The sequence below is a fragment of the Grus americana genome, chromosome 1 (genome assembly GCF_028858705.1).
Source record: "Grus americana isolate bGruAme1 chromosome 1, bGruAme1.mat, whole genome shotgun sequence".
NCBI lineage: Eukaryota > Metazoa > Chordata > Aves > Gruiformes > Gruidae > Grus > Grus americana.
Genome location: NC_072852.1, coordinates 80,933,335 through 80,946,190, shown reverse-complemented (window position 1 = coordinate 80,946,190; position 12,856 = coordinate 80,933,335). Strand labels below are relative to the sequence as shown.

Here is a 12,856-nt window from a genome sequence, read left to right as displayed (position 1 = left end):
GAAAACAACCCAAGGGGACCAAGCAGAGCTTCGCTCCTGGTGGGAAGGGGAACGGCACCGGCTGTGCCGGCCGGGGAACGGTGGGGAGAGGCAGGGGCTCCTCTGCACCCCGCTGCGCCCCACGGCGGTGGTGTCTGCTCCTCTCGTGAGGATGGAGTACCACCACCGGTAGGACCCAGAAGCTGTGCTTCAGTGCTAGCTCAGAAACAGAGAGGTCGCTCCAGCATCCAGGCTAGGTGGAAACTACCATCCAAAAGGCAGACGGGTCGTTGATTGTCTTAGCATTGGGGGGGGGGGGGGTGTAGTAAGCAAGGAGAGTCCACCTTGGGCGACTGCTCTGTGCTGCTTCAGAGAGGTAAACACCGAGGGCTCCCAACTTCAAGCACTCCCCGTCTGACAGCGAGCCGTTTGGCAGCTCACAGAGCCGTAACGTCCTCTAAAGTCAGTTCTAGCCTCCTTTTTTGCCTTGTGCTCCCCACTGTGGCGACGTTCACTAGCCAGACTCAGAGCTGTGGAGGCTCTGTGTTTTTTTCAGTGCCCAGGCAAGGCAATGTCTGTACAGGGGACAGAAAGGGGGAGGGAGGACTGCAAGGGTCTGGCGAGCAAAGAAGGGGACCTCCTTGACGGCACCAGGAGAAAGGGGAGACAGTAAGCTGGGCCATTGGTGTTTACAAAGAACAGGGCTTGGACTCATCTGGCAATGCCCGGACCCCTGCAAACCCACAGCTCGTGTCTCCGAATGGTTTGGCTTACAAGGGACCTTAAAGATCGTGTCCACAGGGGACTGATGAGCTCAGAAATTTGGCACATCCCAAGGCCACGACAAGGTGACTGGGTCCCTTCCCAGAGCTGAGCAAGGGCTTCCCCGTGACACAGCTGTGCCAGAGGCTCCGTGTTGTGTGTTGGTGTCAGTTGCTCAGGGCAACCCTTCAGTTGCCCCGTGGGTCACCCACAGACCTGCACAGCCCTCGGGTCGCTGCAGGACGGGCTCTGCTGGGAGCTGGGAAGGGTCAGACTTGCTGCTTGGGAGGTCCCTGACCAAGGTAAGGACGTCGACCCTCTCCCAGGGTTTTCTCCCGGGCGCACAGAGATCCTCCTCAACAGCTGACGCCAGTCGCACCTAGTGACAGTTCAGCCGACACGGCCCGGGGCTCCGCTGCTGGGAATCCCCCCGCATCTCAGCTGCGTGAGGCCATTGACCTCTTCCTCCAGAGTTTTCCTTCTAAATCAAAACTCTGCCATGCAGAAAAAAAAATCTTCTGCAGGTTTTGTGGGGAGGGGGTCGTGCCACCTTGTTCTCAGGGTGACAGAGGGAAACGCTGCCCTTGACGGGGAAGGGAACTAAGGAGGCAAGGGCATGCGGGGACAGCCTTGGCGTTCAGGAGAGACTCTTAAAGGCATACGATGGCCAGCTCTCGGTGAACACTTCCTCACTGTGGAAGGCGTGAGGAGGATTCACGGTGAGCAGCGCCCACCCAGCCTGGAGTCAGTCCTCTCGCTGTGCTGCCTTGTCTTCAAAAATTCCAGACCTGGCTGGTCTTCCAAAATTACACCCAGAACAAAAAGATTCAGGGATATTAGGGACAGTAACACCAAGGTTACTAAGGACTGCACGGGAGCAGGCTGGGGCTGCTAGCATCCTTCCTGAGGCAGATGTTATGAGCGTGGAAGATATTACCCCCCATTCCACCTCTCGGTGAAGGAAACACCTCCTCTGTCGGTCTACAGGATGGGTTTATGTAACGTCGAGTGAGAAGTGGGTCTGGGTTTTTGCAGCTTCCACAGACATTGGGAAGCACGGCTCATTTCTGGGATGAGTGGGGCATATTCCGCTCACTCAGCCTGCAGGTCACCAGTGTTGGTGAACCTGCACCACAGTCTCTACCTCTGAAAGGGACAGGTATCTCTCAGAAGACAGAAATGCCTGTCCTCAAAGACTCGGGTCATTCATCAAAATCGGCATGAAACTCAATGGCCTCTCCTCTACCAGAGAGTCTCGCTGTCTATTTCTGAGCCTTTCTCTGAAATCATCTGCTTGCAGTAGGACGTATACGACTGTGGTGGGTTGACCCTGGCTGGGGGCCAGGTGCCCACCAGAGCCGCTCTATCACTCCCCTCCTTCACTAGGCAGGGGAGAAAAGGTATAACAAAAAGCTTGTGGGTCGAGAGAAGGACAGGCAGACATCACTCACTAACTACCATCACGAGCAAAACAGACTGAACTGAGAGAGGAAATTCATCTCATTTATTACTAAGCAAAACAGAGTAGAGCAATGAGAAATCAAACCAAATCTTAAAACACCTCCCCCCACCCCTCCCATCTTCCCGGGCTCAACTTCACTCCCGGCTTCAACCTCCGCCCCCCCACCCCCCCAGCGGCACAGGGGGACGGGGAATGGGGGTTACGGTCAGTTCATCACACGGTGTTTCTGCCGCTTCTTTGTCCTCAGGGGGAGGGCTCCTCTCATCGTACCCCTGCTCCAGCATGGAGTCCCTCTCACGGGAGACAGTCCTTCACAAACTTCTCCAACGTCAGTCTCTCCCACGGGGTGCAGACCTTCAGGAGCAGACTGCTCCGGCGTGGGGTCCCCACGGGGTCACAAGTCCTGCCAGCAAACCTGCTCTGGTGTGGGCTCCTCTCTCCACGGGTCCACAGGTCCTGCCAGGAGCTTGCTCCAGCGTGGGCTTCCCACGGGCCACAGCCTCCTTCAGCTGCCTCCACCTGCTCCGGCGTGGGGTCCTCCACGGGCTGCAGGTGGAATCTCTACACCCCCTCATCCTCCCTCCATGGGCTGCAGGGGGACAGCCTGCTTCACCATGGTCTTCACCATGGGCTGCAGGGGGATCTCTGCTCCGGCGCCTGGAGCTCCTCCTCCCCCTCCTTCTGCGCTGACCTGGGTGTCTGCAGAGTTTCTTGCATCTTCTCACTCCTCTCTCTGGCTGCAAAAGCTCTCTCTAACTGGTTTTTCCCTTCTTAACTATGTTATCACAGAGGCGCTGATTGGCTTGGCCTTGGCCAGGGGCGGGTCCATCTTGGAGCCGGCTGGCATTAGCTCTGTCAGACACAGGGGGAGCTTCCAGCAGCTTCTCACAGAAGCCACCCCTGCAGCCCCCCCCCACTACCAAAACCTTGCCATGCAAACCCAACACAACGACTTACAAGTACTTCTCATTGCTAAGGAAGGTGTTTCACACATACTTGTTAAAGATAACCTCTCTTCTCTTCTCTTCTCTTCTTTTCTCCTCTCTCCATGCAGCCTGAGCAAAAGAGGTGGCCATGTTTGCCCACAGCATGGATAACAGCAGCGGTCCTTTTCTTCTCCCAACTTTACTGCTCCTGCTGCAGAACAAGAGCGACCCCGAAACCTCCAACCCTCCAGCTGGCTATGAGATGACAGAGTCAGCCATAGGGCCCAGCTCAAGCAGGAACCACACTGTCTTGCAGTATGACCTGAGGCCGGGGGAAATTGCAGTAGCCAGCATGGTTTTGGGAGCGTTGTGGCTGGTTTCCATCTTTGGAAACTCCCTCGTTTGCTTAGTGATCCGCAGGAGCAGGAGGATACAATCCACCACCAACTATTTTGTTGTCTCCGTGGCTTGCGCAGACCTTCTCAGCAGCGTCGCAAGCGTGCCCTTCGTGCTGCTCCACTTTACCTATGGCAGGTGGCCGCTGGGGAACGTGATGTGCAAGCTGGTAAGGTACATACAGTACCTCACCCCTGGCGTCCAGATGTACGTGCTCCTCTCCATATGCGTGGATCGGTTCTACGCTATCGTCTACCCCCTGAGCTTCACAGTGTCCCGAGAGAAAGCCAAGAAAATGATTCTGGCCTCTTGGCTCTTTGAGGCTGCATTGGCATCACCGGCTTTCTTTTTCTATGGCTCCGACAGCGACGACCACTGCAACTTCTTTCTCCCCACTTCTTGGGAAGGAGCTGCCTACAGTATCATCCACCTCTTGGTGGTCTTGCTGATCCCATCCATCGCCATTATGCTCTTCTACCAGAAGGTCATCAAGCACATTTGGAGAATAGGCACCGATGGCATGACTGTCAGGAGGACGATGAATATTGTCCCAAGAACCAAGGTGAACACCATCAAGATGTTCCTGATGTTAAACTCGGTGTTTCTCCTGTCCTGGCTCCCTTTTTACGTGGTCCAGCTGTGGCACCCGCAGGAAACAGACTACAGAACAAGCTCCTTGGTTTTCCTGGCCATCACCTGGATCTCGTTCAGTTCTTCAGCCTCAAAGCCAACCATCTACTCCATCTACAATGCCAACTTCAGAAGAGGGATGAAAGAGACTTTTTGCATGTCCGCCATGAAATGCTACAGAAGCAATGCGTACACCATCACCACCAGTTCCAGGATAGCCAAGAAAAATCACGTTGGGATCGCGGAAGTTCCAGCTCCGGCCAAAACGGTCACCAAAGACTCCGTCTATGAGGCTTTTAACAGAGAAGCAAAGGAAAAAAAGCTTGCGTGGCCTATTCAGTCCAATCCCCCAAATACATTTGTCTAGTCGGATTCATTGCTTTGAAAATTTCCTACGTTCCCGCACAAGAAGGAGCTTTCTCTCGGTGTTGAACCAATGTATAGTTACAGGTTTTTAATGCAACTTTTAGGGAAGAAAAACAGATGTTTTATTTTATTAAATGCGTTGGTTTTGATGTGTCCAGTCCTTTTCCTTTCGGTTACGTTCCACTCTGTGGAACCACTCTGCCTGAATCACGAGCGTAACTTTGTTCCAAAACAGAAAAGCCCTTACACTATGAGTACGTAGGGAAAAAGGGAAAGGGCAACCACTGCTGTTTACAATGACCGCACCTTGGCCAGCATGCATAAGTGTCTAAATCCACCCAAAGCCATCTAGACTTCCTTTCGTTACAGCCCTGTGAATACTGTTGCCCTGGGGTTTTCCTGCTCGCTCAGACCCCAGGGGGAAGATGTCCGTACGTGGGCAATGCAGGCATAACTCTGAGCCCACGGACATGAGCGGTACAATTCCCACTGCCCCGGGGGGGTCAGCATCAGGCCAGCGCTGAACGCCTGTGCATCTCGGGCGCTGTGCCTCTCCAGAGGTCTCGTGGCCCAAACTGCCTGAGAAAAGTCCTCCCCTTGGTCTTGCCCTCCGGGACTTATGGCGAGCTGCTTCTACAGCCAGCCTGGTGCACCCACCCAGACGCCAGGGGTGGTGGGCACCGCCTGGGAGAAGCCTTGCTGATCAAAAGGGCTCACGGCTCTACCAGGCACACCGGGACTCCTCTCCTGTCCGATTTAGTGTATCCCCTGGCCTGAGTCCCTCTTCCTGACGTACGGCTCTGGCAGCGGCAGCAAATCGTGGTGGGTTTTCCCAAAGAGGAGCACGAAAAGGAGCTCTGCAGGATGCCTAGCAGCATCCTCCTCGGGCGCATGTGTGCATGGGTCCCTAACAGGCATCCATCCCAGAGCAGACAAGCTGGCAGGGAGCTGCGGCTGCAGGTGGAGCCGCCTCCTGCTGCTCTTTCTCCGCCAGCACACTGAGAAAACAACCCAAGGGGACCAAGCAGAGCTTCGCTCCTGGTGGGAAGGGGAACGGCACCGGCTGTGCCGGCCGGGGAACGACGGGGAGAGGCAGGGGCTCCTCTGCACCCCGCTGCGCCCCACGGCGGTGGTGTCTGCTCCTCTCGTGAGGATGGAGTACCACCACCGGTAGGACCCAGAAGCTGTGCTTCAGTGCTAGCTCAGAAACAGAGAGGTCGCTCCAGCATCCAGGCTAGGTGGAAACTACCATCCAAAAGGCAGACGGGTCGTTGATTGTCTTAGCATTGGGGGGGGGGGGGGTGTAGTAAGCAAGGAGAGTCCACCTTGGGCGACTGCTCTGTGCTGCTTCAGAGAGGTAAACACCGAGGGCTCCCAACTTCAAGCACTCCCCGTCTGACAGCGAGCCGTTTGGCAGCTCACAGAGCCGTAACGTCCTCTAAAGTCAGTTCTAGCCTCCTTTTTTGCCTTGTGCTCCCCACTGTGGCGACGTTCACTAGCCAGACTCAGAGCTGTGGAGGCTCTGTGTTTTTTTCAGTGCCCAGGCAAGGCAATGTCTGTACAGGGGACAGAAAGGGGGAGGGAGGACTGCAAGGGTCTGGCGAGCAAAGAAGGGGACCTCCTTGACGGCACCAGGAGAAAGGGGAGACAGTAAGCTGGGCCATTGGTGTTTACAAAGAACAGGGCTTGGACTCATCTGGCAATGCCCGGACCCCTGCAAACCCACAGCTCGTGTCTCCGAATGGTTTGGCTTACAAGGGACCTTAAAGATCGTGTCCACAGGGGACTGATGAGCTCAGAAATTTGGCACATCCCAAGGCCACGACAAGGTGACTGGGTCCCTTCCCAGAGCTGAGCAAGGGCTTCCCCGTGACACAGCTGTGCCAGAGGCTCCGTGTTGTGTGTTGGTGTCAGTTGCTCAGGGCAACCCTTCAGTTGCCCCGTGGGTCACCCACAGACCTGCACAGCCCTCGGGTCGCTGCAGGACGGGCTCTGCTGGGAGCTGGGAAGGGTCAGACTTGCTGCTTGGGAGGTCCCTGACCAAGGTAAGGACGTCGACCCTCTCCCAGGGTTTTCTCCCGGGCACACAGAGATCCTCCTCAACAGCTGACGCCAGTCGCACCTAGTGACAGTTCAGCCGACACGGCCCGGGGCTCCGCTGCTGGGAATCCCCCCGCATCTCAGCTGCGTGAGGCCATTGACCTCTTCCTCCAGAGTTTTCCTTCTAAATCAAAACTCTGCCATGCAGAAAAAAAAATCTTCTGCAGGTTTTGTGGGGAGGGGGTCGTGCCACCTTGTTCTCAGGGTGACAGAGGGAAACGCTGCCCTTGACGGGGAAGGGAACTAAGGAGGCAAGGGCATGCGGGGACAGCCTTGGCGTTCAGGAGAGACTCTTAAAGGCATACGATGGCCAGCTCTCGGTGAACACTTCCTCACTGTGGAAGGCGTGAGGAGGATTCACGGTGAGCAGCGCCCACCCAGCCTGGAGTCAGTCCTCTCGCTGTGCTGCCTTGTCTTCAAAAATTCCAGACCTGGCTGGTCTTCCAAAATTACACCCAGAACAAAAAGATTCAGGGATATTAGGGACAGTAACACCAAGGTTACTAAGGACTGCACGGGAGCAGGCTGGGGCTGCTAGCATCCTTCCTGAGGCAGATGTTATGAGCGTGGAAGATATTACCCCCCATTCCACCTCTCGGTGAAGGAAACACCTCCTCTGTCGGTCTACAGGATGGGTTTATGTAACGTCGAGTGAGAAGTGGGTCTGGGTTTTTGCAGCTTCCACAGACATTGGGAAGCACGGCTCATTTCTGGGATGAGTGGGGCATATTCCGCTCACTCAGCCTGCAGGTCACCAGTGTTGGTGAACCTGCACCACAGTCTCTACCTCTGAAAGGGACAGGTATCTCTCAGAAGACAGAAATGCCTGTCCTCAAAGACTCGGGTCATTCATCAAAATCGGCATGAAACTCAATGGCCTCTCCTCTACCAGAGAGTCTCGCTGTCTATTTCTGAGCCTTTCTCTGAAATCATCTGCTTGCAGTAGGACGTATACGACTGTGGTGGGTTGACCCTGGCTGGGGGCCAGGTGCCCACCAGAGCCGCTCTATCACTCCCCTCCTTCACTAGGCAGGGGAGAAGAGGTATAACAAAAAGCTTGTGGGTCGAGAGAAGGACAGGCAGACATCACTCACTAACTACCATCACGAGCAAAACAGACTGAACTGAGAGAGGAAATTCATCTCATTTATTACTAAGCAAAACAGAGTAGAGCAATGAGAAATCAAACCAAATCTTAAAACACCTCCCCCCACCCCTCCCATCTTCCCGGGCTCAACTTCACTCCCGGCTCCAACCTCCGCCCCCCCACCCCCCCAGCGGCACAGGGGGACGGGGAATGGGGGTTACGGTCAGTTCATCACACGGTGTTTCTGCCGCTTCTTTGTCCTCAGGGGGAGGGCTCCTCTCATCGTACCCCTGCTCCAGCATGGAGTCCCTCTCACGGGAGACAGTCCTTCACAAACTTCTCCAATGTCAGTCTCTCCCACGGGGTGCAGACCTTCAGGAGCAGACTGCTCCGGCGTGGGGTCCCCACGGGGTCACAAGTCCTGCCAGCAAACCTGCTCTGGTGTGGGCTCCTCTCTCCACGGGTCCACAGGTCCTGCCAGGAGCTTGCTCCAGCGTGGGCTTCCCACGGGCCACAGCCTCCTTCAGCTGCCTCCACCTGCTCCGGCGTGGGGTCCTCCACGGGCTGCAGGTGGAATCTCTACACCCCCTCATCCTCCCTCCATGGGCTGCAGGGGGACAGCCTGCTTCACCATGGTCTTCACCATGGGCTGCAGGGGGATCTCTGCTCCGGCGCCTGGAGCTCCTCCTCCCCCTCCTTCTGCGCTGACCTGGGTGTCTGCAGAGTTTCTTGCATCTTCTCACTCCTCTCTCTGGCTGCAAAAGCTCTCTCTAACTGGTTTTTCCCTTCTTAACTATGTTATCACAGAGGCGCTGATTGGCTTGGCCTTGGCCAGGGGCGGGTCCATCTTGGAGCCGGCTGGCATTAGCTCTGTCAGACACAGGGGGAGCTTCCAGCAGCTTCTCACAGAAGCCACCCCTGCAGCCCCCCCCCACTACCAAAACCTTGCCATGCAAACCCAACACAACGACTTACAAGTACTTCTCATTGCTAAGGAAGGTGTTTCACACATACTTGTTAAAGATAACCTCTCTTCTCTTCTCTTCTCTTCTTTTCTCCTCTCTCCATGCAGCCTGAGCAAAAGAGGTGGCCATGTTTGCCCACAGCATGGATAACAGCAGCGGTCCTTTTCTTCTCCCAACTTTACTGCTCCTGCTGCAGAACAAGAGCGACCCCGAAACCTCCAACCCTCCAGCTGGCTACGAGATGACAGAGTCAGCCATAGGGCCCAGCTCAAGCAGGAACCACACTGTCTTGCAGTATGACCTGAGGCCGGGGGAAATTGCAGTAGCCAGCATGGTTTTGGGAGCGTTGTGGCTGGTTTCCATCTTTGGAAACTCCCTCGTTTGCTTAGTGATCCGCAGGAGCAGGAGGACACAATCCACCACCAACTATTTTGTCGTCTCCATGGCTTGCGCAGACCTTCTCAGCAGCGTCGCAAGCGTGCCCTTCGTGCTGCTCCACTTTACCTATGGCAGGTGGCCGCTGGGGAACGTGATGTGCAAGCTGGTAAGGTACATACAGTACCTCACCCCTGGCGTCCAGATATACGTGCTCCTCTCCATATGCGTGGATCGGTTCTACACTATCGTCTACCCCCTGAGCTTCAAAGTGTCCCGAGAGAAAGCCAAGAAAATGATTCTGGCCTCTTGGCTCTTTGAGGCTGCATTGGCATCACCGGCTTTCTTTTTCTATGGCTCCGACAGCGACGACCACTGCAACTTCTTTCTCCCCACTTCTTGGGAAGGAGCTGCCTACAGTATCATCCACCTCTTGGTGGTCTTGCTGATCCCATCCATCGCCATTATGCTCTTCTACCAGAAGGTCATCAAGCACATTTGGAGATTTGGCACCGATGGCATGACTGTCAGGAGGACAATGAATATTGTCCCAAGAACCAAGGTGAAAACCATCAAGATGTTCCTGATGTTAAACTCGGTGTTTCTCCTGTCCTGGCTCCCTTTTTACGTGGTCCAGCTGTGGCACCCGCAGGAAACAGACTACAGAACAAGCTCCTTGGTTTTCCTGGCCATCACTTGGATCTCGTTCAGTTCTTCAGCCTCAAAGCCAACCATCTACTCCATCTACAATGCCAACTTCAGAAGAGGGATGAAAGAGACTTTTTGCATGTCCGCCATGAAATGCTACAGAAGCAATGCGTACACCATCACCACCAGTTCCAGGATAGCCAAGAAAAATCACGTTGGGATCGCGGAAGTTCCAGCTCCGGCCAAAACGGTCACCAAAGACTCCGTCTATGAGGCTTTTAACAGAGAAGCAAAGGAAAAAAAGCTTGCATGGCCTATTCAGTCCAATCTCCCAAATACATTTGTCTAGTCGGATTCATTGCTTTGAAAATTTCCTACGTTCCCGCACAAGAAGGAGCTTTCTCTCGGTGTTGAACCAATGTATAGTTACAGGTTTTTAATGCAACTTTTAGGGAAGAAAAACAGATGTTTTATTTTATTAAATGCGTTGGTTTTGATGTGTCCAGTCCTTTTCCTTTCGGTTACGTTCCACTCTGTGGAACCACTCTGCCTGAATCACGAGCGTAACTTTGTTCCAAAACAGAAAAGCCCTTACACTATGAGTACGTAGGGAAAAAGGGAAAGGGCAACCACTGCTGTTTACAATGACCGCACCTTGGCCAGCATGCATAAGTGTCTAAATGCACCCAAAGCCATCTAGACTTCCTTTCGTTACAGCCCTGTGAATACTGTTGCCCTGGGGTTTTCCTGCTCGCTCAGACCCCAGGGGGAAGATGTCCGTACGTGGGCAATGCAGGCATAACTCTGAGCCCACGGACATGAGCGGTACAATTCCCACTGCCCCGGGGGGTCAGCATCAGGCCAGCGCTGAACGCCTGTGCATCTCGGGCGCTGTGCCTCTCCAGAGGTCTCGTGGCCCAAACTGCCTGAGAAAAGTCCTCCCCTTGGTCTTGCCCTCCGGGACTTATGGCGAGCTGCTTCTACAGCCAGCCTGGTGCACCCACCCAGACGCCAGGGGTGGTGGGCACTGCCTGGGAGAAGCCTTGCTGATCAAAAGGGCTCACGGCTCTACCAGGCACACCGGGACTCCTCTCCTGTCCGATTTAGTGTATCCCCTGGCCTGAGTCCCTCTTCCTGAGGTACGGCTCTGGCAGCGGCAGCAAATCGTGGTGGGTTTTCCCAAAGAGGAGCACCAAAAGGAGCTCTGCAGGATGCCTAGCAGCATCCTCCTCGGGCGCATGTGTGCATGGGTCCCTAACAGGCATCCATCCCAGAGCAGACAAGCTGGCAGGGAGCTGCGGCTGCAGGTGGAGCCGCCTCCTGCTGCTCTTTCTCCGCCAGCACACTGAGAAAACAACCCAAGGGGACCAAGCAGAGCTTCGCTCCTGGTGGGAAGGGGAACGGCACCGGCTGTGCCGGCCGGGGAACGGTGGGGAGAGGCAGGGGCTCCTCTGCACCCTGCTGCGCCCCACGGCGGTGGTGTCTGCTCCTCTCGTGAGGATGGAGTACCACCACCGGTAGGACCCAGAAGCTGTGCTTCAGTGCTAGCTCAGAAACAGAGAGGTCGCTCCAACATCCAGGCTAGGTGGAAACTACCATCCAAAAGGCAGACGGGTCGTTGATTGTCTTAGCATTGGGGGTGGGGGGGGTGTAGTAAGCAAGGAGAGTCCACCTTGGGCGACTGCTCTGTGCTGCTTCAGAGAGGTAAACACCGAGGGCTCCCAACTTCAACCACTCCCCGTCTGACAGCGAGCCGTTTGGCAGCTCACAGAGCCGTAACGTCCTCTAAAGTCAGTTCTAGCCTCCTTTTTTGCCTTGTGCTCCCCACTGTGGCGACGTTCACTAGCCAGACTCAGAGCTGTGGAGGCTCTGTGTTTTTTTCAGTGCCCAGGCAAGGCAATGTCTGTACAGGGGACAGAAAGGGGGAGGGAGGACTGCAAGGGTCTGGCGAGCAAAGAAGGGGACCTCCTTGACGGCACCAGGAGAAAGGGGAGACAGTAAGCTGGGCCATTGGTGTTTACAAAGAACAGGGCTTGGACTCATCTGGCAATGCCCGCACCCCTGCAAACCCACAGCTCGTGTCTCCGAATGGTTTGGCTTACAAGGGACCTTAAAGATCGTGTCCACAGGGGACTGATGAGCTCAGAAATTTGGCACATCCCAAGGCCACGACAAGGTGACTGGGTCCCTTCCCAGAGCTGAGCAAGGGCTTCCCCGTGACACAGCTGTGCCAGAGGCTCCGTGTTGTGTGTTGGTGTCAGTTGCTCAGGGCAACCCTTCAGTTGCCCCGTGGGTCACCCACAGACCTGCACAGCCCTCGGGTCGCTGCAGGACGGGCTCTGCTGGGAGCTGGGAAGGGTCAGACTTGCTGCTTGGGAGGTCCCTGACCAAGGTAAGGACGTCGACCCTCTCCCAGGGTTTTCTCCCGGGCGCACAGAGATCCTCCTCAACAGCTGACGCCAGTCGCACCTAGTGACAGTTCAGCCGACACGGCCCGGGGCTCCGCTGCTGGGAATCCCCCCGCATCTCAGCTGCGTGAGGCCATTGACCTCTTCCTCCAGAGTTTTCCTTCTAAATCAAAACTCTGCCATGCAGAAAAAAAAATCTTCTGCAGGTTTTGTGGGGAGGGGGTCGTGCCACCTTGTTCTCAGGGTGACAGAGGGAAACGCTGCCCTTGACGGGGAAGGGAACTAAGGAGGCAAGGGCATGCGGGGACAGCCTTGGCGTTCAGGAGAGACTCTTAAAGGCATACGATGGCCAGCTCTCGGTGAACACTTCCTCACTGTGGAAGGCGTGAGGAGGATTCACGGTGAGCAGCGCCCACCCAGCCTGGAGTCAGTCCTCTCGCTGTGCTGCCTTGTCTTCAAAAATTCCAGACCTGGCTGGTCTTCCAAAATTACACCCAGAACAAAAAGATTCAGGGATATTAGGGACAGTAACACCAAGGTTACTAAGGACTGCACGGGAGCAGGCTGGGGCTGCTAGCATCCTTCCTGAGGCAGATGTTATGAGCGTGGAAGATATTACCCCCCATTCCACCTCTCGGTGAAGGAAACACCTCCTCTGTCGGTCTACAGGATGGGTTTATGTAACGTCGAGTGAGAAGTGGGTCTGGGTTTTTGCAGCTTCCACAGACATTGGGAAGCACGGCTCATTTCTG

General features: G+C 55.4%; 2 protein-coding genes across 2 annotated transcripts; both read left to right on the top strand.

The window, feature by feature from the left end:
• The first annotated feature begins 3,277 nt into the window (after window positions 1-3,277).
• On the top strand, window positions 3,278-4,646 carry LOC129195293 (probable G-protein coupled receptor 19). The gene has a single exon (XM_054801103.1). It carries the CDS (start codon window positions 3,278-3,280, stop codon window positions 4,520-4,522), a length of 1,245 nt encoding a protein of 414 aa, XP_054657078.1. The 3' UTR covers window positions 4,523-4,646.
• Window positions 4,647-8,797: 4,151 nt separating this feature from the next.
• On the top strand, window positions 8,798-10,045 carry LOC129196181 (probable G-protein coupled receptor 19). Its single transcript, XM_054803185.1, has one exon. The coding sequence runs from the start codon at window positions 8,801-8,803 to the stop codon at window positions 10,043-10,045; it is 1,245 nt and encodes a 414-aa protein (XP_054659160.1). The 5' UTR covers window positions 8,798-8,800.
• Window positions 10,046-12,856: the final 2,811 nt, after the last annotated feature.